The sequence below is a fragment of the Lasioglossum baleicum genome, chromosome 1 (genome assembly GCF_051020765.1).
Source record: "Lasioglossum baleicum chromosome 1, iyLasBale1, whole genome shotgun sequence".
Lineage (NCBI taxonomy): Eukaryota > Metazoa > Arthropoda > Insecta > Hymenoptera > Halictidae > Lasioglossum > Lasioglossum baleicum.
The window spans coordinates 23,447,811-23,473,175 of NC_134929.1; the positions used below are offsets into that span (position 1 = coordinate 23,447,811).

At 44.1% G+C, this 25,365-nt stretch overlaps 1 protein-coding gene across 2 annotated transcripts in view; it reads left to right on the forward strand.

The window, feature by feature from the left end:
* The window catches only part of LOC143213635 (dipeptidase 1), a 146,505-nt gene that overhangs the window by 109,701 nt on the left and 11,439 nt on the right, over nt 1-25,365 (forward strand). For both annotated transcript variants that reach the window (XM_076433695.1, XM_076433691.1), the window contains 4 exons: nt 2,521-2,697; nt 3,508-3,592; nt 10,705-10,780; nt 24,179-24,314. In XM_076433695.1, the coding sequence (XP_076289810.1) occupies nt 2,521-2,697; nt 3,508-3,592; nt 10,705-10,780; nt 24,179-24,314 (474 nt within the window). The remainder of the gene's footprint in view (nt 1-2,520; nt 2,698-3,507; nt 3,593-10,704; nt 10,781-24,178; nt 24,315-25,365) is intronic.

Sequence of the window (25,365 nt, forward strand, 5' to 3'; positions counted from 1 at the left end):
AAGATATAAGCGGAATACCGAAAAAGGGGACCTTCTACGTGCCCCCTGCACCCCGCTCACCTACTGGGAGTAGGAACTTTTGGTATGTTTACCTCCCAACTAGTCCAAACAAAGTCCCAAAGTTAAAAATTGTGTTCCTTCCATTTCCCTGTACACCCCCCTTATGAGCATTCATTGACTGGACTAAAACGAGAAACTACAGGGTGTCCCAAATATGTTGTACTACCCTGTAAAGGAAGATTTTTTACTGAACGTCAGATAACTGCAGACTAATAAAGTCGGATATAAAAAGTCTAATAAATTTTGATGAGATTTCCCCCTCCCGTGCCACGGAAAAGAACTGTAATACAGTCAAGGAATTTTTTCCAATTCCAACTTTGACAAATTAGTTCGTGAAACTTGTCTGGCTACATTCGGTAGCCGACTAATTTGGCGCGCACGGTGTTTAACATCGTGAACACAACGCGATGACGCAACGTCACAGCAGAAGAGGGTGGGCCGAGCAGTCGGGGGCTGTTTTGTTCCAGCGAAATGACAAGTGACAACGGTGAAATCGAATTTTATATTAGCAGCCGTATCGCGGAGGCCTGACGGCAGGCATCAAGGACGATATTTCACGTCACGACGGCATGCAAGCTCTCTCTCTCTCTCTCTCTCTCTCTCGGCAGGACCTATCGGAAATCTCTTATCCGAGCGAAATACAGGTTTCTGGGCTCGATTTCCGCGAAACTGCTCTCTCGAACTCGATACATCTGTCGTTACCTTTATATCCCTAAATATACCGTTTGATCGCGAAACGAAAAATCCACCGGGAGGAGAGCATTAGCATTTCTCTAAAAATTCGCCAAGCGTCGCGCACGAGAGAGCCCTCCGGGTTCTGTCGGAATTCGGAATTCCTCGCAAACAGACGGGCTCACAGAACCGTCTGTCTGCCGTGACTTTCAATCTGATTGAACGACGCCGGCAATAAGTGTCACGAATCACGTGTGAGATCGCTGCGAACCAAGGGAGGGCACCTCTCTCGTCTTCAAAGAGCAGAAACACTGCTTTCCTCCTTGATAGAAAGGATCCGGCCGAATCCCGTTTGACTTCGCACGAAGAAACTGCATCGACGTAACGAATGGGTATCGGCCGGTCTACGAAAGAATCCTCCATTCTTATCGCCGCTTTCTTTCGAGGAAGAATAGTTATAAGCCCTGTTAATCCGGGATTATCGGTGAGAACTATCAGCATGAATTTCTTTCTCGAACTGCTTTACATAGAAATGTCTCTCAATTTCGAGCTCTCTCGGAGAGCGGAAAATTCCCTCGGTTTCGATTGTTCGCTGATATTTTACTCATTTGATTATTTAGAAAGTGTGATCGTTTTTGTAGTCTCAGAACTCTTTGAATGACGCCATTTTACATTTTTAATAACTTTAAAGTGTCTCAACGTTAAAAAGTGTTCGTACCATAATCTCCCTATTTTTCCCATATTCTGCAAAGTTTCAGCTTTAATTGTAAAAAAATTTCATCGCTCTACCTCATTTCTATCGAAAGTTCTTTGATTTTTAATCGAGTTTGGTCCAAATTTTCCACTGTGTATTCAGAGATGTCAGGCAGCCGCTGTACGTGGCGCGCTAATTTCTGCGAAGCACTAACTTCAAACACAGCTGCCATAGGTAAAAGATTGTTGAAGCGAATTCACGGGATACTCAATCGAATCGGCAGAATCTCTGCTTCAATCTGACGTTCGGATCATGGTATTACAATCATTCCTCGCCGAGATATAGCGAGCTAAAGGAAAAATGGAAATTGTGCATTTTTTAAGCATATTTTCAGAAACAGCTGGTACATCGAAATGTTAATGAAATTGAAAAAACAAAAAGAGTGCCTCGAAGAGAAAGAAACGCTCTTTCTATTACTGTTTTGCACAAGATTCTACGATAATTTTTTTCGCTTTCTGGAGCCAGTTAAAGTTAAAAAGCCCATATTTACTTCAATGTTGAATAACTCGAATAAAAAAAATCGCACAAAATTCTACAACCACACAGTTTACACAGGAAATATAGCCCTTGCAAATGATATTAACGCGATGTATCAAAAAAATTTGTTGCTCCCCGTGTAATGTTCCAAAGTTGCACAAAATTTTTGTTAACCGTCAATATTGTCTTCATCTCACTATAACTTTGTAAAAAACCAACATAGGAACAATTTGAAAAAGAGCGTCTGAAACTAGAGGTTTCAAGCTTTCAAACCATTGTTTAACGATATCGATACGGCAATTTTTGACGGAGTTATGATCACGTTAAGTGGGACTAATTTTTCAGGTTCGCACAAGCGATCCCCTAATTCTTTTGAGGAGTGTAGAACAACTTTTGCTCTCGTCCTTCGCTGCTCCTTGGTACATACTGACTTCTAACACTCTCATCACCTATTCAAGAAACTCACAGATCCTTTATTAGACATCAATCCTCTCTCGAGCTTCCCAAAGCGGTAAAATACGTTCTCGAGATTGACCAAAACCGTCGAACATTTCTAGAACGTCGTCCTCGAGATGAATCGCCTCGGAATGATGGTGGACCTGTCGCACGTCGCCGTGCCCACGATGCTGGTCGCCATGAGAACATCGAGAGCACCAGTGATCTTCAGCCACAGCAGCGCCCACGCTCTTTGCAATTCCTCGCGAAATGTGCCTGACCACGCGCTGCGACGTTTGGTGAGTTAAGGTCTTTGCCCAATAGACGCCTCCTCTGCCTACCTGCGCCATCGCTCCGTTCCCGTTTTGGGTTTCTTCTGTGTATTTCAATGGGATTGCGCCTGCTATACCTGCAATGGCCCCATATACCTGCAGGCGCAGGTATAGTAGGCGCAGTCCCATTGAAATACACAGAAGAAACCCAAAACGGGGACGGAGCGATGGCGCAGGTAGGCAGAGGAGGCGTCTAGTGGGCAAAGACCCTTACTAGCATCCCCTGCAACCGTTCATTTGCTAACATGTTAAATTTAACGTTATACATAGACAATTCATACTAAATCTACCACTGCCGGTCAAATGGCCGATTTTATATTCTTCATCTTACAATTATTGAAATTATGAAGTTGCTTACATGGAAATTGATTGGATAAATTTCTTTATCCAAGCACATATTGTAATAAAAATTGCACAAAATCTAAATAAGTAGAGCCTTGTAATTTTTGTAAGCTAAAACATTTTAATCGCTTCAATGCTCAGTAGGTTTAGTGTTAAACTCAACAAACAATCTTTATTTATTCAGCCTCACTGTCTCGTATCACCCCCACTGTCTACCAAAACCAACCAGGTCTCGGTTAACCTGCTTCTCTCTTCTTCGTAGAAAAAAGTGAACAAAAGTGGTGTTCGTATCTCATTTTCCGTGAACGTTTCTCACCCAAGTTCTCGAAAGATGCGAGGAGCTCCACTCCGGCGAAGATTCGTGTCGCAGCGATCTTCCAAATCTGTGACAGTTGCAGAGGCGTCACTGTACATCGGAGTCTTTCTCTGTTTCAGGCGCAGACCGATGGTATAGTTATGGTATCCTTCTACCCTCATTTTATCAGCTGCGGCGAGAAATCGACGTTGGAGGACGTGGCCGGTAAGAGCTCTCGAAACTCGTTTCGCGATATGTCACGGCCGGACACCGTTCCGCTGGAAATAACGTAGTAATTCCTGGAAGTTCCTCCGGACACACTCCCTCCGCGGAAGAGTTCCGACATGACGGACACGGAAAATAGACAATTTTCATACCAGATACGGGATTATTAAATCGTAGACGTTCCCCGGCTCTTTTTCCATCGAATTTCAATGTGTCCAGCAAAATGCTGAACTCGATGTTTTTGCCCGGGTTATATTTTACCGATATTGACAAGCCAGGATCGATCGGATGTATCCTCCATGTCTTCATTAGTCTCGAGTGGAATTTTTAATGTGCAGAAACTTTGCATCGATCAGAATGAATTATTGCCGCGTCTTTTATCGGTGGATACACTTTCGTCGTTTTTTAATTTGCAGCAACTTTTATTTGTTGTTCACGTGTACAGCTGTTCAGAGAGTTTGTAAATCAATCTTCCACGATGTAAATTGAAAAGAAAAATTGAGTGGATATGTATATACGATCGGTGTAATTATGGAAATATATTTAGGAGGAGTTATGTCTCCGTGGCATGTCGAAATATTTTCGCAAACGACTACACGCGAGAAATTGATAGTTTTATGACGTGCTTCAGCAGTTTCGAGTAAATGGAGTGGCGGAATCGATAACGGGGAATAATGGAAAAAGTTCATGCACGTGTTTACCGGGAGCCAAAGTTTCGAAACCTCTGGCCTCTTGCGCAATAAAACACGAATTTATAATATTTATGAACGTGCTTATCGGTACGTAGACTTATCATTAATACGGACGCGTATTAATCTACAAAAGTTTAAAGCATGTATTACATTTGCAATAACCTTACATAGTACATCGATCTACTGACTCGATAAGTTCGATTCAAGTTGCAACCTTTCACTCTCTAATTAATGTAAAACTTCGTCCTCTAATTATGGCCGGAGCTATATTCCCTGGTCGATTTCGTTCTTCGCAACTTCATTATTATATCCCTAGAACAAACTTAATTAATCGCTTTGATCGAAAACTGCAAAGAAGTCTGAATTAAAGACAAAGAAGGAACTTTCTCGGTGGAAACACGAATTTAAAATATCACCAATATTTTGACGATTCATTAACGAGTTGAAGCCCAGGATGTGTTGTTAAAAGTTTCACAAGCTCATTATCTCCGTCTAATCCATCTTATCGACCTTTCAGCGTCTTATCAATCCACTAAATAATTTAAGTAACTTTTCAATTCCGATTTAACTTGAAATATTTTTTGTAATCTTTATTTAATCTTCGATGTTTTCTGTTTTGTACGTTTCAAAAATTCTACCAGAAGAAGAGAAATACATTTCTCGAGTTCGAATCAACCTTTCAGACTCTTGTCAACCCATTAAATAATTTAAGTATCTTTTCAATTCTGATTTAACTTGAAATATTTTTTGTAATCTTTATTTAATCTTCGATGTTTTCTCTTTACTACGTCTCAAAAATTCTACCAGAAAAAGCGAAATCCATTTTTCGAGCTCGAAACAATCAGCAGAAATCCCTTCTATGTACAAGCGTAATCCCTTTGGCAAACGCAAAACCCGAAACCGGAAGCGGCGCGATTAAAGTCAAACGGGATCCCTGTTTACGGGGCCACATTTTCTCATCGTGCACGATAAAATTAGGCTAAAACTACGGTGGCTGGTAAAGAAGCATCCGATGGAGCTTCTGGCCTTATGTTCCCGCGTAGAGGCGGGAACCGGCCCGGTTCAGCTTGATAAAGTTCTTCGGTTAATTCTTTCTCTTTTCTGGGCCAATCGGGGCTCCCTTCGGCCTCGGTTTCACGTATTGTAGCTTTGACCGCGCCACTATCGCCGTCCCATATTCCAGGATAAAGGCTAATTGAAGGGGACGCCGGAATCGCGTCTAAATTGTTCTTTTTTGCCCCCACCACCGTTCCCCGTTAATATGGTTTCCTACGGCTAAGCCGCGGCTTTCATTCGCCCGGTATCTGGAGGCCGAACGTCCCCTGGACGCTCCCCATAGGGACGTGACACCGCAGGGAAGATCCCCGGATAACCGGCAATTTTCTTATACACCGAGCTTGTTCTCGCCGCGCCGGTACGTTCGGATCCTACGAATGGCGTATAAAGAGCAATCGCGAGCGAATGAACCCGCGGGAGACTAATGGCTCCTAGGACCGAGGGGACGAGAAAATGGCGATACCTCACGCCGAAGCAAATCGATGCCCTCGCAAATATATCGCCCTCCATCCAGAACCTCTACGTTCCCACCCCCGACGAATCTCGGGAAAATTAGAAACGCGTTACCAGTATTCTCCGTCGCCACTGAATCTCGCTCCGCGATACACGACCGGATAGGTTCACATTCATGATCGAGGTAGTGGATGATGCATGTTACCATTTTATACCTGCAGATTCTTATGATTTGATAATAATTGAAATAATAAATATTAGAGAAGGATGAAAGAGGAAAAATTACTACTGTTCTTTTCAAGCAACATTTTCAACTTCCTCGAGTTATTTTAACAAGAACTTCTACGAAGATGGAAACCCAACTTCTTTCAATCAATGTGGACAAATTCTACTTTACATAAAGATCCGCAGTCTATCGATGAAGATACCTACTCGATTGTATGCTAGATCACGTTTCAACAGCATAACCAGAAAGCGCAGCACTCTAAACAGTCATCGATGATATCGCGACTAACAATGATTACCATCTAATTATAATCCATCAATACACCGCGAAACGTGCACAAACGTATTTTACCAACGCCGAACGACAATTTATTTCGATGTCGGTTTAATCCCATAACGTGATTGTGGCCGCGCCGGGAGAATTGATACGCGGTGACGTAACAGTATTAATGAGTATGTCATTGATCCCGGTCAATCACTAGATTAGGGTATCGGCGTTGACACTGCGAATGTAGTTCTCCTTTCGGGCTCGGAATTAAATTCGAGGCGAAAGCGAATTTATGCGGCAGCCTGTTCTCGTGCCGAGATTCACAGCGGAATAGAGGCAGCGATAGAGCGGGTAGAGAGAAATAGAGAGAGAGAGAGAGAGAGAGAGAGAGAGAGAAAAAGTGGTATTCTCCATCGAATGCGAACGCGCAGGGAGCGGCAACGGGCAATTGCACTTTCATATCCGCGCGCCCTTTGTGATTCATGAGACGGGAACCCAGGTAACTTCAGAAATTCAACGTGAACGCGAAACTTAGCATTTCTCCTTGCTCCACGCTGTCCAACCTTCCCTCTGTTCCCGCGATACACTTTCCCCGCTGTTCGCATTTCCGTTCGAGCTTCGTTCGAGCGTGCACCAACCGGGACGGAAAACAGCTCTGATCGTTGAAACGATTGCGCAATCTCCGCGACCCCCGCTAATTATACTCCGCGGGCTCCAGGAAACTCGTCAAACTTCTCTTCGCGGATTTCTTCGGGATTGTTGGCCTTCCACATTCAGCTAAACTACGCTCGCGCTCTTCCTTTTTCCGCTCGATAAGAGAGAACTGTCTTGGAGCTGCTATGATTGACTTGTACCACTGAATTCGTACGGAGACACGTAGGTGAGAATGGAGCAATGGCGGTCTCTTAACCAACATCATTTCATAAACTTTCAGTTTTATCTAATCACATTTATAGAAATGAAAGATTACTTTTTAAATGGTAAATATACAGTTAGGAGCAAAACTGATCACACACATTCTAAATGAGAATAACTTTTTTATGAATGGACCAAATGTCTTCAATTTCTCTGTAAGGCTAGAAGAATTAGTTTAGTAAGTGACGTCTAAAAATATATGTATTGAAAAAATGCATTTGGTCGGAATTGTAAAAAACAATAGTAAAATTGCAATTTTTCAAGATTTTCGGCTTTTTTACCACTTTTGATCGTTTATAACTGGTAAACCAATTTCAATGAAAATTTCGGAGCGTATATATTGTTTATACAAGCTGACCAAACACATATTTGAATTTTTCGTTATTGTCCCAGCCAAAAAAAGTCGTAAAAATCAATTTTTACTATTGTTTATACATATTTATTAGACGTCATTTACTAAACAAATTCTCTTCTAGCCTTACAGAGGAATGGAAGTCGTTTGGTCCATTCATAGAAAGTTCTTCTGATTTAAAGTGTGTGTGATCAGTTTTGCTCCTAACTGTATAGCTACTGTTCAGCTCCTACTGTAATTGGATTATTGCATTTTTAAACTATACTTTGAAGGCCCACTCAAGGGTTAAAGCTAAAATCGTTCGACCGGATCCGAGCGTTCAAGAGTCATTCTGTTTTTCCGTTTCGCAGGAGGCGCGCCGGACAACAAATAGATTCATTTGCTGATACCCAGTTAATGTTGCAAATAATGCAGGATTTATTGGCGGGGCTCTCGACAGTTTATTCGAGCAGGGAGTACCGTCAGCGTTGAAATAAATAAATAATCCGATGGATCGCGAGCGTGTCCAAACGTAACCCGCCACGCTTCACGATGTAACGTTCGATCCGGGACTCCGGGATTCGGAAAATTCCCTGGGCGAAACGCCGCCGTATCCCTGGGGTTTGTTTGCGCGGTGATTTTCGCACCCCCGCAAAGTGAAATACCGAACCGGGGATTACCAGTTTCGCGCGATCCCGTGTTAACCTCGGTGCCTGCCCTGGGAATTCCAAATGCGACGAGCACGAGGCAAATATCGTCGCTCGTCGGAGGGAGCGAGCCGAAACGAGAAAAACGAGAACGAAAGCGACAGACGGCCCAGGACAGAAAGCGGTAAAACGCTGGAACACCTCTCGCAGGAGTTACGAATTTCATTCGGCGGTCGATCTGATGTAAATCCGTCCCTCTCGCGTATCTTTCCCCCGAACCAGTTCCTCCCTGACATTCGTCTTTGGCCCTGAATTTCAGCAGTGTTGCTCGAGATATCCGGTGACGATAAAAAAAGGAACTTAGACGGCGAAGAGGGTCGTTGAAATAAGTAATAAGGCAACGGTAGGAAGGGGGCGGATCACGAGAGGCTTGATTAAATCGTAACGTCGCGTCCGATTCAAAGTTTTACTCTCTCGTTTATTCCTTCGTCGACCGTTCCATGTTTTATTCGACTGTATATAACGAGCCCGAATTTAGACAAGACCTCCTAAAGAATGACCTCCTTTTCGGACGCGAATAGCACGATGCAAACGTGACTGGTTAATTGTATGGATTGGTTTATTGTTGCGCAACTACGTGGTGGTACGAGGCGTTTCGGGATGATTGGAACTACACGGAGAGGCTAAAACGGGTATTAACGTGTCACCATGCTCCGTATATGGGTCACGATTTTAAGAAAATGTTGATCCACGCGTGACTCGGGAACGGTGAGTGCTGGGGACGTGATTGATCTGAAAGCCTCTTTGAAACTGGTCGAATAACGCTGCCGTATTTAATAGTTTGAGTGTTCGAGCTGTGCTTACGCTTCAAATAGAATCTTTGTTCCAGTCGAGCTCAGTAAGCTTCAATTTCTGCAGAGTATTTTAGAAATGCTTTCAAATAATCACATTTTCACAGCCACTAAAGGTTGCCGCACTATTATTCAATGAACTCTTCATATTATTAAACTTGTTTCTGCCGAAAAAATGGCTAAAAAGAGATTGTGTAGAATGGAAAAGCAGTAGGTCGAGAGAAGTGTCCTCGTTTTGGAAATAGCTTTGAGTACAAAGGGTTAAATAACCGGGTGACCCTATCAGATATCGAAGCTATATCATCTCGAAAGCGGAACAGACATTTTCCCGGCAGAGTCGCAACTCGTCGGTTCGCGAGACCGATTACCGTGCATCAGGCAAAAATGTGTCCCATTTGATATGCATACACTTTCGCGTGCAGACGCGTATGGCGTTGCATTATCCGGATTTTCCAAGGGCCACGTGGGGACCGCAGAGCCGAGTAACAATCCATTTCCGCGCGTTAAATCTCGTGACGCGGGGAGAGGAAGCGGCGAGAAAATTATGCTAGCGAGCAGGAAGCTGCGCGTTAAAGCGGATCGCAATAATAATTTGAGCAATAGTCGCGCGTATGCGCCGACTCGTTTCATTGACAATATTATAGCGGATCCATCTATCTCCTCGTTGCTCGTCGCACGCCGCGCAGCAACAATTACGAGCTGGTTAATAATAACACGACACGGCCGTGACCGCGAGTCGAGTTCCCAGAATGATGCGATTCCAGCGATGCATCCGATGCGGAGCGTCGATAACACCGTGTTTACCTTTCGCCTGTTACTGACGTTTGCACTTAACGCGCGGAAGACGCGCGATCCTCTTGTTTGCGGAACGGCTCCTCGCGAAACGTCGGATGCACGCCGAATGTCGGACGACTCGATGGATGCCCGATGCGACAGCGACGACGTTCCACTTCGAATATTTTCCGCGAAAACGACGTTTCACAGCAGAAAATTCATTTTTCTGGTGTGCGTCTTCAACCGCAACTAGCATCTAGTAAAGCCACTCTAGAGGACGAAGAACAAGTGTCATTTTGAGCTTTTTTTAACGGGAATATAATGAAAGCAAGGAGGAACCCAGGTCTTTCGTATACAGACTTTGAAGTGTGATTTTTTTATAATAATTCTGTTATAAAATGATATCTTTAACACTAGGTTCACATTCATTTTACTTTGTAAAAATAACAAGAGTTTAGTAAATTTTTTAATAGTTTTGTATACCCAAAGAAACACATTTGTGAAATGAATTTAAAGCTAAGGTTAAATAAATCTGTCACGTCATATTTTTATTTCATTATAGTTATTGCTTAACACATTACCGACCGGTTTGCAAAACTGCATAATTTTGAAAAATCTATGGTACATGCCTAAACACTTTTTAATGGAACCTTGAATTGCAACAGCAATTTTCATTGTGAACTAACAAGTCACCCTCAATAACGTCATGTAATAGTTTCATTTAAGATTGCAATGTAAAAGAAATTTCTATGCTTTCTTTTGAAACAGCAGAATTATTGAAAAGTCTATTAATATAGGCTTCCGGTAGGTAAAGTGTTAAGTGACCACCGTTGCCCCATTCTCCCCTAAGTACGACCGGCAAAGCGTAAAACTAAGGCAGCGCGTAAAATTCTGTTGCAGCGCACATCGATCACATTCGCAGGATCGCCGGGATCGACCACGTGGGGATCGGAGCCGGCTACGACGGGATCAACCTGTAAGTGTTCAACCCTACTGCAGACATCGCCTTTCGTGGAGCATCTCGCTGGATTATCCAAGCGGCTTATAAAAATATACTTATTCGGCTTACGGCGCGACACGGTGCCTCGCGATAAATTCCGGGGCGCGCACACGCGCGAGCGCCTGCAAACAAGTGAGCCCCGGGCTTTAACTAACGCACGGTGAATTAGTGCCGTGAAAAAGGAGCGGAACGGTGTAATTCCTCGGACGCCTTTTCTGTTTTCTCTATAGCTAGCTCGCGCGATTTACGAGGTCCACCCGTGCAACACCCGTAAAGCATGCGTTCGTCCTCCACGACCCCGTGCCTTCTTTTTTTTTATGCTCGCTCGAAGCGTTGACCAGCGCCCCATAAAAACGTAATACGACGGAAGTAAAACGTACGACGAGACGGCCCGTACTCCGCGAGCTGCAGTCAGTTCTTAACTGCCGGCGCGGCGTCTTCTTTGAGGAGATTGCGCCCGCGCTGCGTGTCGCGATACTCTCTTTTTAAAGCTGTTCAGCGATAAATTTATTCCCGGGGACGGCAACGCGGTTCGACGTTCACGAGGAACCTGACCCGTTCGCCATTTTGCTTTATATTAACCACCGGATGGCGCACGGCATTTAGGCGAAGTAGGCTGTTTTCCTTGTACTTTGCCGGAGACGTTCGAAAGGGATTTTATTAGACACTCGGGAAGTAATGAACAGCAGTGGTTTTTTTTCAATTTGTTGTACGGATTCTTTAATATTTCACTACACTTCCTGACAGAAAGTGGCTAAATTCGTTCGAAAGTTTATTACAGTTAATTAAAGCAACGACTTACCTTCAATAACGTAATCTAATAATTTCATATGGGATTATTGTATAAAACATGATTTTTTAAGCTTCCCTTTGGTAGAATATAAATATTGAAAATAAGCCGTGCGAACACGGCTCAACTACAACCCCTGGCAGAATGTTTACGATCGGAGGCCTTGATACGGATTTTAGAGGAAACATTCACAATTTAGGAGTATAAAATATTACTTTATGGAGTTAAAACTGATGGGATATGAAAAGGGGCTTATTGAAGAATGAAAAACAACAAAATAACATAAGCTTCCATTTATTATTACAAAGAAACGAGAAAATACACAAAATGTTACACGGAAAAAAGTTCCCGATTAATAGATCAGCTGGAAGAAAGTTTCCGATTCGATTACCACTACCCATCACCAAAGTTCAACAATTACTGTTGGATGATTATTATAGAGTTTCTTGCGTTGATTCCGAATCTGCCCTTAATTTTATCCCTAGACGCACAGTTTTTGAGAAACTTGATTTTGAAAAAAAAACATATTTTTCAACTTTAAACAAATATTGTGATGTTATTATAAAAGATATTGGATTGTTCTTTGCAGCAAAAGATTCTGTCGTAGACTTTCCCGAATACAGTGATATCCAATATTAATACATTATGAATGTATATGTTAAAGATGGAGAGACACCACTTTTGCCTCAATTGTTGAGGATATTTTTCAGTTTATCTTAAAAAATAAGGGTCCGGCGTAAAATCTAACTGTATCACGCGATAGAGCAGACTTTTATCTTGAGAAACCACTCTTTAAAGTTTGCAACGTCGACGTTTTTTCGTACCAAAAAGCAAAATATGTATCTTCGGCCGACATAAGTTGCCGCCAGTGACGGGATGCGGCGCGGCGAACGGCCGTACTAATGGCGAGCGCCACTGGCGGCAACTCATATCGGGCGAAGATATTTTGCTTTTTGGTTCGAAAAAACGTCGATGTTACAAACTTTAAAGGGTGGTTTCTCAAGATCAAAGTCTGCTTTATCGCGTGATACAGTTAGATTTTACGCCGGACCCTTATTTTTTAAGATAAACTGAAAAATATCCTCAACAATTGAGGCAAAAGTGGTGTCTCTCCATCTTTAACGATTGTTTAAACATGTTTAAATATTCATAATGTATTAATATAGAATATCACTGTATTCGGGAAAGTCTACAGAATCTTTTGCTGCAAAGAACAATCCAATATCTTTTATAATAACATCACAATATTTGTTTAAAGTTGAAAAATACGTTTTTTTTTCAAAATCGAGTTTCTCAAAAACTGTGCGTCTAGGGGAAAAATTAAGGGCAGATTCGGAATCAGCGCAAAAAACTCTATATGAATCATCCAATGGTAATCGAATCGGAAAATTTTATCCGTGTAACATTTTGTTTATTTTCTTGTTTCGTTGTTATAATAAATGGAAGCTTATGTTATTTTGTTGTTTTTCATTCTTCAATAAGCCCCTTTTCATTTACCATCAGTTTTAACTCCATAAAGTAATATTTTATACTTCCAAATTGTGAATGTTTTCTCTAAAATCCGTATCAATGCCTCCGATCGGAAACATTCTGCCAGGGGTTGTACATGATGTTCAGGAATGTATTAGAACCGCAGGATACAGAGCCTACGATATCTCTTCGGTTCTACATTTTCCTAGTTCCCCGTCGATTCGCCGTTTCCATAGTTCCGGGAAATGATGCGGCAGTCTGAGAGCTCCTTTTTAGATTAGCTTCGCACATAGTACAGCGACGAAAGGCGCGCACGAGGGGTGAGGTCGCGATAGCAAGTTAGACGACGGTAGGAGTTACGTCAAAGGAGTGCTGCGAAGCGAAGAAACTGTTAGCTCGCTCGCACGTAGAATTTACAGTCTCCTGAAACTTTCGGGAAGTGTAACAAATTCGGGGGTGCACGGGGGCGACTACCACCTGCGAGGGTTATTAATATGCGATGAAACGAGAGTCTGCGTGAGGTTAAATACTGGGAGAACCTCGGACGCAGTGATCCACGGAGTAACTTGTAACGTCAACGCGTTTTCATAGATAAATATCTTCTCTTGCTGCATGCTTGCATTCCTGTTAGAATCGCCATCTACGAGCTGAATATAGAGGAGGGAAATATTGAAAGAAAAATTCGGCTCTAAACTCTGCTTCAGCGTTCCCGGTGTTCCGATTCAAATCCCGTTGGAACTGATTGTACCATAAACCAGCGAGCAGAAAATTCCCGGAAAGCAAATTCACCGGGTTCGCGTGCGTTCTGTTCAATTTATGTCGCCCCCCCCCCCCTCCCCCTTCCTGCACCCTGTGTCAGTACGTTCTCTTTCGATAAAAAAATATTTATTAAAACACAATCGAACAAGAACGGGGGAGGAGTCGAATCGCTCTCTACCGCCGTGTTCATCCCCGTTTGCGAAACGGCGACATGTTACACCTGCCCGAGGCTGAAATCGGAACGGTCGCCATTAAGCCGCGGCCCCGGGAAAAAAAGGGTGCGAGGCAAAGGGAAAAAGAACGCGGACAGCAGCTGCTAAAAAGTTGTCGGGTTTTTCGAAGCCGCGCGAAAAACACGCGCGGGCGGGCGGGCGGGCGTGGCGACGAATGACAGAATACGAGGCTGCGGATCGGACACAAGGGGTTGAAAAACAACGCATACGCAACGAACCGCGCATTTGCACGTCGAGCAACAAAAAGACGAAACGGAAGAAAAGAACGGGCCCGAACGTCCACGGATTTTTATGGGAAATCGAACGCCAACGGGCGAAACGGGTGTGATTATATTATTAGCCTGGACAACGAAATTTCTTTCCCATGGCAAAAAGGGTCGCTTGAACCGGTGCGGTGCGGCGCGGCGCGAAGCACGCGACAGAATTCTCCCCTATTTGTTCGAGAAATTTCCGGATCCCGCCATTAATGCCAACGAAAATATTACCTGCTCGCACGAATAACTCACAATTTTTTAGCTGCACAGAAACTTAATGTTTACGAAGATCGAGCTGGATTAGTGGTCGGAAGGAGGATCTAAAATTACAACAAGCTACAGGGAATACTTTGCTCGAAGAACTTATTCCCTATAGCTTGTTCTAATTAATAGAAATAAATTCTATATTTCAAATTCACCGCGTCCACTAAACAGTCCGCGCGCCCTCTTTCTATTCTTTTGAACACTCTATTACTTTTCGCACTATTCACTTCTTCTTCTCCATCTTGAACGACGAGACGTGTATATAATAAAGCTGTACAATATTATTTAACAAGTCTATGTTTATTGAAAGTAAGACTGATTCTGATCCCGGTTGAATATCCTGAACCACAAACTCTAACACTAATTTTAGACCCTCCTTCGACCACGAGTCCAGTCTGATCTTCATAAAAACAAAGTTTTTGTGCAGATAGAAAATTGTGGATTGTTCCTGCGAGGAACTAATATTTTCTTTGGCATTGACGACGCGACAAGAAAATTTCTCTACTTTGCACGAAGAACTTCTCTCAGTTTCTTTTCGAATAAACCTCAAATTTCGCTGAGGAAAAAATTAGAGTATTCAAGTGTATGTTTAATAATAGTGGCAGTGAGAAATACATAAAAACAGAAGGATTTTCTAACGAAGACAGAAGGGAGCAGAAGTCTCGCGAGCAGCATACAGGAAGGTGTTAAGAATTTGCAGCGCGTTCTGCGTCGAGTGTTATGTACCGACAGCACAAAGCACGCGCAGCGTTTCATAGTAAATGTTTACGGCGCGATGGAGTTTCCCCCGATTTCAATGACAAATGCACCGGTCGGCCCGTACAAATACTTTCGTCAGTCGTGTGGGCGTCGGCTTTGATCTCGCCGCACAAATTCGTATAATTAGCAGTAGCATGCAGCTGGGCCACTTTCCCTTTGCAGCAACAGTGCTCTTTGACCGTCGGGGCGTGAATTAAAAAATTCGTGCTCACGCGCGGATATGACCCCGTTGTAATTGTCCCGAAGGGATGAAAAGAGGCGAGTGTGTCGGGTAACGCTCGCAGCGTCGGGGAATCTGGGAAAGTTCGCATCGGAATGAAAACAATGTCCGATTCGTGCCGGACACCGGACGTCCCCGACACCGTGGACAGTTCGTAATAGCGCCGGGGCCGAAATTAAAAATTTCACCGTGGCGCAGAGGAACTCGGTGGAATTTCGCCGGCGAAAGTCCGTGGAACGGCGTTTCCCGCACTCGAGGAAAACCGGTGCGAAAACGCTGCCGCCGCGCCGGAGCGCAACTCGATGGGAAAAAATTGAACGCGTCCGGCAATCGGCGAAGATAAATGCGCGGCGTCCCGGGGCGCGGCGCTGGCAATGATCGATCAATTAACAGACGGAACGATTTATCTTCCGCGTATTTTCCATCCGTCACGGTGCTCAACAGGAAAAAGAACGTCATTAACTCGACCGGAAAATCGGAACATTCGGCAACAATGAACCGTGAAAATTTTAACGACTCGATAGTCTCTCGTCTCTAGTCCCGATGGAGTCGCGCCGCTAAAAACTACCGACCCGGCCCGACACGGCGCGGCGCAGCGGGGCCCCATTTGTTTTGCGGACAAGGATCCGGTTATCACCGGCCCGGCGGATATAACGGTTCCACGAGATAATTGTCGAGTTAACCGCGAGCTGCGTTAATACGATTGTTTGACATCGCGAGACTAATTTATTTTCTCCGTGGCGAGCAAACGCGTCTCCTTAGGAAGAAAATCACGGAACCGCGGGAACGCAAACTAATTTTAAACAAACACTAGCCAACGAAACCGCGGACGTTTTATCTCGATATTTGAACAACCGATTCGCCGCGGCGAGTAATCCGTGGGCAGACGGAGAAAAACGAGAAACCCGACTCGTATTTAATTATATCCACGTGAAAGAAATGGGTCGAGAATATTCGCGGACGAAACAGTCTCGAGTGGAACGGATTTAGCCGAGATGTCGATATTGTACGCTATGGCGTCCTTTAAGAACGTTCAAACTCGTGTTAGCAGAACGCTTAAGCCTCGAGGATTGAATTATAAAATACATGACAATCCACAGGGAAATAAACTTCTTTTTTGATGCCTAATTTTCGAGAAGAATGAGCCTTCATTTATTGCTTGCTTATTTGGTAAAAATATTTAACTTGTGCCGCTTACAGTTCGGTTAGAAGCTTTCTATTTTGCACGAAGATCCGCGGTCAACTTGCAAAACATTCTCGGTTCGCATTGTACATATTAATGGAAAGCGAAGCAATCTTTCACGGCAATGTAATATTTTTGATCTACGGCGATGTTTAAAACCGAGCGGCGGTACAAAGTGCCCCGATTCTGCATAAATCGCAGAGGTTGCATTATTTCGCGGCGGCTCGTTTAAACAAGCCACCGGATCGATTTTTTATTCCCGCTTTCCTCGAAGATTTATATTCGGGAATAAAAAATCGAGGGAGAATAGAGGAGGAGGAGGGCGAAAGAAAAAGAGTTCCGATGCGAGTTCCCTTAAAGCTCCGCTCACTATTTTCGATCTACGTTCCCGGACCCGTACATTTTTATGGAAATTCCGTATTACGGTTTTTTTATGCCGCCCTCCGCGTTCGGCTCGGCCGCGTCGCTATAAATCACTGTCAAGTACCCGCATCGAGTACCTCGGCTATCCTGGACCCGGCGAGAGAGAGAGACCCGATTCCATCGATACTCGGTGAAAACGTAAGGACAGAAGGGGGAGGAAGGCATCGAGCTCTCGGGCTTTTCTCGGGCCGGAAATGCGAGTTCCATGTAGAACCAAGAAGCTTCCCGTCGACGGCCGATCGGCGAACTACGCGCAACAAACTTCCGGATGCAATTAAAATTCATCCGCCGGAGAGCTCCGGTAACGAGGATGTCGTGCTTGCGGTCAACCTCCGAGCAATCGTTAGTCTAATGGGGTAATTAGCTGTACCTGCGCAATCCCCCGCCGCGGTTGCCATGCTAAAACTGGCCAGACAACTGGAAACATCAAAGATATCTCGGCCCCGAGCCGTTTCTGACGCGTTTCGGTAAATACTTCGTTAGGCGATTAATCGCTGTTCGCTGCAGAGACTCTTTTTCGAAACGATTTGGACAGCTAACGCGATTAAGTTTCTGGAACGGTGAAATCGACGGCTAAACATCTATCAACTTACTGATTCCTGGATCGACGTGCGTAAAAATCACAAAAAATATGTAGACAAAGCAGATTTCGCGTTTTTATGAAATCAACACTTTCCGAAGAAATTAAGAAATATTTGTGAACGCGTTCCGCTGTCACGAAAATTAAAAAGAAAATACTTTTATCGGATGCAAAACCATTTCCACCAGAGTCTGCATTATGCACCCCAGACCCAGAGGCTCCGACAGCTGTTCCAAATAGGAAAACTGCAACCTACATTCGATTCCCCGAAGATCGAGCGACGGGAGTGTCCAAAGAGGCCGTCGACGATATCGATACAAGCTTCGAAGCTCCCCAAAGTATCTCCAAGTTTCCATTTCCTGTCTAGACAGCATCAATGGAGAATAAATGCGACAGAACTGCTGCAGAAGCGCCCCACCTCACCGGACCGATAATTACCATCAATTATCCCGTCCGATGATCCCGCGATCGACGTAATCAGCCCCGACACCGAGGTACAGGCTCTGGAAAAGGCGGTGAAAGCTTAGGATCCCCGTCGTTTCCCTTCCTCGGGAGCTCCGAGTTGCGTTTCCTCCTCGTATCGATCCTCCCGAGCGTTTCTTGGTGGTTTTTTCGCCCGCTGCCTTTCATTCCCGCCTATAAATCACTGTCAACGGTGCTGGACGAGATGTGTCTTCGCGTGGGAATCGGATTTTCGGTTTCGACGGGAGTCGCACTCGTTCAATGCCCCGAGAACAGAGAAAGACGATGATGCGGTTCCGCTGTCCAGATCGAATGGAGGCTTCTCAATTCTCTTCTATTTTTCCTCGTTCTCCTATGGGGAATTCGCTGTGTTGGACTTATCCGTGTTCCCGCAGATCCCACGGGCGCGGTGACAATCCTCAGCACCGGAGGAAAACCGGAGACCGGGAAGAGAATTTCGCGAATTGGAACAACGCGGTGACCACGCCGCGCAGCTCTCGGGAACATAGTGCCCCGGCAACTTGGTCCGCGTTCAGTTCGAACGCCGCCAATAAATCTGCTCGGCCCAATTTTCCGCCGGCGATATTTTATCACGCGCGATATCCCGCGAACCTGCTCGCCGCGGTCGTTTTTCAGGTAGCCCGCGGCTCGCGTAATTGATATTCGCTCCCGCGCGGATTGCCGGTCGATCGGCGGAAGAAGGCGCGACGAAAGCAACGATAACAGCCCTTTTAGGTACCTTGATCTTCAAGTAAATAGGTCTTTGGAACACTCTGTACATTTTACAATATTTCCGGACAAAAACGAAATAGAGAACACGAAGAAATGATGCGTTGAGCATTAAAATAGTTAAAATTCGAGCTGCACAGCTATGGAGTTAAAAGGGAATCGAACAATCCACAAAAATTGGGGAGCGTTCAGCGTATCCTCGACTGTGGGTTTGTGCGATCGAATGCGCGCGTCATTTAAAGCGAGCCCGACTGTTCGGCCGCGTCGTGCCGGATCGCAGGTGTTAAACAAGCAAATAAATGGCTCGGTGTTAAAATCGACGGGAGCCAGACGCCCGGGAATAACGATACGCCCGGGTGCGTCGGGCTGACGCGGCGCAGCCAGATATTCACGGCGAATTAGAGGAATGACGGCCGAGTTGAGCGTTAAAAGGGATCAGTCTGAATTTCGACGTTCTCATTACGCGCGTCATAACGAGCGTCAGAGACGCGGGACCGTCGACAACGAGCGTTGCAGAACCGTTGAAAGCTACCTGCTGACAATGTCGGGCCAACAAGAGCGGTTAGAGACTTATTCATGGCGCGTCATATCGCGGCTGAAACTGGCAGTTATGCAGCTGTATACTGTGAGCAGAGATCGACCGTCCGGCGGTCACGAGCGTTGTTTCAATCTCGGGAATTTCCAAATCGAGTGTGTCCGTCATTAACGCGACGACTACCAGCCATACCGCATCGCGTCGTCGCGTGCACGCTTTCTACAGCCACGTCTCTTGAACTCGATCACTGTCATTGTGTGCAGTTTCCCGCTGTCGATAGTGTACTCGGTGGCTAATGCTTCCGCCCCGAATATCTCGTTATCGACTTCGTATCTTCTATACTGCTCTAGCTCCAAATTTCCGTTGAGATAAAAAATCTACGATAGTCAGTGTTACGTCCTGAGATGGACGTTTGAAAGATTTGAAGTTTTTAAAGATTCCAATTGAAGATAAAACTCAGTTTTGAACGTGCCTGCATTCACCGGCTTCAGTTCGGGTAATTGAGGGTTTTCTTAATACTAAGTGACCTTGTTTGAGGATTTCGATACGTGAAATCGAAGTTGGGTAAACTCTTTAAAAATGATTTGACGTTTTGATTTAAGTATTGGATATGGCGAAAAAGAAATTTAGAAAGCATAGTTTCAACACGTCTCCAATTAGGTACAACACGGTCGAATATTTAGTTTCGGCCACGGCCAACAGAAGGACACATCGTTGAATAACTTTCTCGCAAGACACTAAATCACCACCAATTAGTATATATACAACTTTCCTTCAGAAAGTCACCAGACATCAGTGTCTAAGGCAGGGCCCGCTAGATAGCCTTACCGATGAGTCTACTAGCGGGTCCAGGACGAAACACCATCTGTCGTTCCCCCAATATTTTTAACTGATCGAACCTGGCGCCGATAACATTATCTCCTTATACTCCAAAAGTACGATCAAGAAGAACTCTACTAAATTAGTTATTGAGATGTAAGCTGTTAAAATTTTTGCAAAATTTGATTGTGTGGAATTATACGTATAGATAAAAGCCTACTACTACAGTCCACACATTCTTTTTCGATGATTGCCTGTATACTTAGTAGACTGCGGATCTTTATGCAAGATAAAACTTGTTTACATAAACTGCAACATATAAGAGCCGAATGAAAATTTCATTCATACTGCAACCAATAGATGACGCTCTTAAAGCTTTTCAATCTGTCAACCCTTAAAATTGCATCTACTCATTTTTATCATAAATGCATAATATCCGCAGTCTGATACTTGTTAATAAACAATGAAATTTCTAATGTAATTTTTGGAATTAGTTCTTATTTTTAAACTATTGCCGAGCATCTTTCATTTCATCGCTCAAAAATGTGATCCATTCAATTCTCGTTGTTTCTCTCGCTTCAGAAGCAAATGCTTTTCCCGAATCGAATAACGAGAATGATTTTTTGATTGCGAGCTATACCGCCATTCTGGTCTGCCAGAACGAGATCGAGAACGTGCACACGTTATTGCAGTATTTTATTTCAGGACAACCAACGCGGGGAACATTTCATAGGCTTTATTCGTTCTCGCGAGAAAATAAAATATTATATGGACCATAATCGAGTGTATAACCGAACGACGCTGTTTAAATCAGCCGTGTTAACACGTCGACAACCAGATGTGTAGTACTACGCACTGTATGAAATCGTGTCTCCAATCATGAAGATAAAGTTAAAATATAAATGATCTATTTATTGTGTGCACGTTTAGAAACCAAATACATTTTCCATACAAAAATATCGATGCTCTTCTTGCCCTGTGTTCGTCTGTCTCTCGTTCGTTTTTAACCGACTTTGAAAAAGGAGGAGTTTACTCAATTCGATCTGTATGTGCCTTTTTTTCTATGTATGTTAACCGATTACGCCGAGATGGATGGACCAATCGGAACGAAACCTTTTGCATCTTCTGGAGTATGTCCCCGGGACGCGACGTCGTTACCGTTATCGATTGCAACTTTCAGATATTTATAAATTACTATTTGGAATATGACGGTTGACAGAGAAAGACGTTTTTGTAAATCTCAGAAGGGGATTTGTGAGATTTGTAAAATGTTCAAATTCTCTCCGAATATACTTTTCGAAATGTGCTGCAGTAGGATAAAAATTTCTTAATCGGCGGAATTCAATTTTTTGTTGGATCTTTTCGAGCTCACCGTGATCTACTATGAAATTACGAGTGAAGCGCGATTTATAAAGCGAAAATGGGTGAAAAATCTCTCGAGACTCTTTTATGCGTTTCTGAGGGCTGTGCGAGGGTTAATCGTGCTCGTCAGCGTGTCTCGTACCATGGGATTCGCGGAACGGAACGGTGCAGCGTATCGAAGGATCAAATCAATCGACCTGCCGGATTCGGAGCCCAGCCGGTCTTAATTGCGTCGCAATAATCGCGAATAAAAATCGTCGGGATCGTTAATTCTCATTATCCCGGCGGCCGGTTATCCGTGCTCGGCCGACAACGAGTTCGTTATAAATCGTGGAGGGCTCGACCTCGTGGCACATTTACCCGTTCGTATCGCGGGCGCTGGTCGTCCGAGTCCGTTAAAAGGCGAAGTCGCATTCTGACGTCTAGAATAGAACTCACGCTACTCGCCCGGTAGCTCGCTATATAGTAATTAAAGTAATGAGGGATAAACCGCCCGAGGAGACTCATAATTTATCCGCGACTGCTCCACCCGACAAGCTCGTCATTGTACGTGGACTATGCACCGGGGCCCGGTTTGTCTCGAATAGAAAAATGGAGGCGTCTGTGCCGGCCTTTCTAGCGATCCGTTCATGCTCGCGCGAACTATAAATCTCCTTATTGTCGGTGTCGTCGTATTAATCTTCCGTGCGTCCGAGGAGGCAAGAGAATATTTAAAATGGCGACTGTGTTGAGGGCGGACGAAAATAGAGCATAAATTCGATGTCGAGGAAAATAACTGAATTTAGATCTGTGCGTAAGTTACCACCACGCATGGGCCCATATAAAAAAGTTGTAATGCAATGTCAATTGCAATTTTTTCAAAAATTGTTTAACATAGTAAACTAAATGTCCTAACATATTAAAAAGATCCAAGTCGTATGGTCCAATATTAAGAAAGTCCTTTTAAAAGAGTCGGAATATGTATGTTGGCAATCGAATCAAAAGAAATGTCTTAAGAGTTTCCGTGGTCGTCGAAAGAAGATCGTAATTTGATTTTCCTGAACGTTCTACCGAGCGAGAGCCGTCTTTTAAAAGACCGCCGCGGAACCGTAATTGAAACGCTGCTGTCGGCGATTGAAGTTGGTCTGAATATCAAAAACATGCGAAAGCAATGACGTCGTAAAAAGTAAACGAGGAATCGGAAGCTTGGATATCGGTGATCTCGAATGAAAGCGATGTGTTCGACAAGGGGGGATGCAGAAATTCTTGAATGCTGGAAAAAATAATAGAAAATAAAGAACGAGCAAGAGAACACGGGGCGGGGAAGTTATCAGTGTCGGTGGGATGGGACGGGGAGCAGTGATTGCGAACAGTTTCTTGCATAACAGAGGCAAGGATTGTTCGTGTGCAAGCGAGTTTGCAAGAAAATGAAACGTTAAAAAGCGCCGGACGCCGGCACGCGTAATTTCGACCCGAGGTTCATTGAAGAAACTCGGCCAAAGAATACGCGGAATGTCATCAAATTCTTTCGCGAACGGATTTTTGTACTTGTCAACGTTCCACCCTCAATTTCGACGCGGAGCAAAGCTCGTGGAAAAAGTTGCAACGAGCGAGTACACACGCGTACACATCCGTGTACGGCAACGTCGAGTAACAAAGGTGCGCAAAGAAGATTATTCGTCGGCGACCGACGTATAATAGATTTTTCCCGCGAAGAATTACGCGCCGACGAAACTGCACGATCGCGGCACAGGATTCGCGGGGTCCCGTCGAAAACTTTCGAGCAGCTTTTTTAATTTAATCCTAATCGCCGCGTCGCACAGTGATCGATTCCTCGATTCTACGTAAACAAAATTCAAAGTGTGTTATCTTGTAGTAATAACGCTTTATTTCTCAGAAATCATGACGAGTGTATAAAAACTACATGAACTTAAACGAATTATATCATTTCTTTAAAATGGACAAATAAAACAATTAATTGCAACGTTTGTGAAAATAACATAAATGAAATATTTTATAGTTTTTGTTTGAATACGTGAATAAACAATACACAAAATGGAAAGAGAATTAATCTTAACTCATATTTAAGATTAATTAGCTTATTTATAGTATCTCGCAAAAACAAAACTTTAACGCCGTATTACGTCGTAATAACCATGTGCAATCGAAATATTACGTTATATATCGAATAAATTAATGTTCGTAAACATAGAACGGCAGCAAAGATATCTGATGTTGATCAAATTTACCATTTTGTCCGCCTAGAATCGAGGAATCGCTCACTGTGGCGTCGGTTCATTAAAAACTCATTCCATCGCACGGAAATATTTATGTAAATAACGGCGATCCGGTTCCACGGCGCGACCACTCGAGAACCGACTTTATCGAAGCGCTGTTAGTCCGATGGACTATGAACTCACTTAACAGCCCCGTGGAGGGCGAAAAAGGGCCTCTCGTCGGTAACAAGAACGTACGATTAGTCTGGTGGCTGGTCCATGCCCAGATGGCCGGCGAACATTTTCATAAAAACACTTTATGATCCACATGTTTCAGAACACCGTCGGGCTTGGAGGATGTTAGCAAGTACCCGGAGCTGTTCGCGGAGCTGCTGGCGAGAGGATGGTCGGAGAAAGACATCCAGAAGCTGGCGGGCCTCAACCTGATTCGGGTCTTCAAGGCGGTCGAAAGGGTAAATTTTTCTAATCGCTGTTTCTGTTAAGAAAAAAATCTACGAAAGTCAGTCTATCTTCTCTAGCATGATAGAATCCACAAAGTTGATCAGCTATAAGACATCTAGAAACGAACAACCGATTAAGGACGTGTAAATGTTCTTGAATGAAGTATTCAATTTAAAAGACTGATATATCGAATCAGATCAACTGCTGGATATGTCTATAGTATGGTTCTATGTGTCTTCGCATGATCCAGAAATTGAATTGACCAGAAACCAGCGAGTCCGAATCCCGTTGAAATCTGTAAAACGATGAGAAGGGTTGCAATGTTCGTAAATGAAGTTGCTACTCTAACAGAGCGGTACATCAAATTAATTAAAGTTGGTTTAGGGTACCTCGGCAAGCTGTAGCGTTCTCGCAAAATGTAACCGAGTAACGAGATAAGCCGGAGGTCCTTAATTTAATATAAATCTTGACGCTGGTAGAAAAGGTAGACGTTTTCGGATGGAGCTCCTGTTTTTACAAAACGGATCAAGTTCTAATTGTATCCAATTATCTCACCTTGGGGTACTCTAACGTTTCGAAAAATCTAGATCAAATCGAATTGCATCAGGTAAAAGTAACGAAGTCGATGCCTCGAATTCAAGACAGTAAACAAGAGCAGATGAAGTTAGGACCGCACTGAATGCAGAATCAGCTTGATTTTGCAGCCCGCGATACCCGAGACGGTGAAAAGCGACAGATTCGGAGAAAAAATGATCCGGACGACGCGACGTAGCTCCCGGCACGAAATAACCGATGGCTTGGAACCAGGTTAGCCGAGTCGTCCAATATCGGATTTAATAAAGCACACAAATCATGCATCCACCGGTGCATCGTCCAGCGAGACGACTGCGGAGCGTACGATTTTTGTTCTCTTGGATCCCTGCCAATCCCAGAACCAGCTGGCCCGATCCACCTCCACCGGACCACCGTCCCACTGCCTTGATTTGTACCTACACGAATCGACTGTGTGCATTCGTACGGTGCACGTACTGCGAGCAATCGTGTATCTCGTTGCTGTCCCTT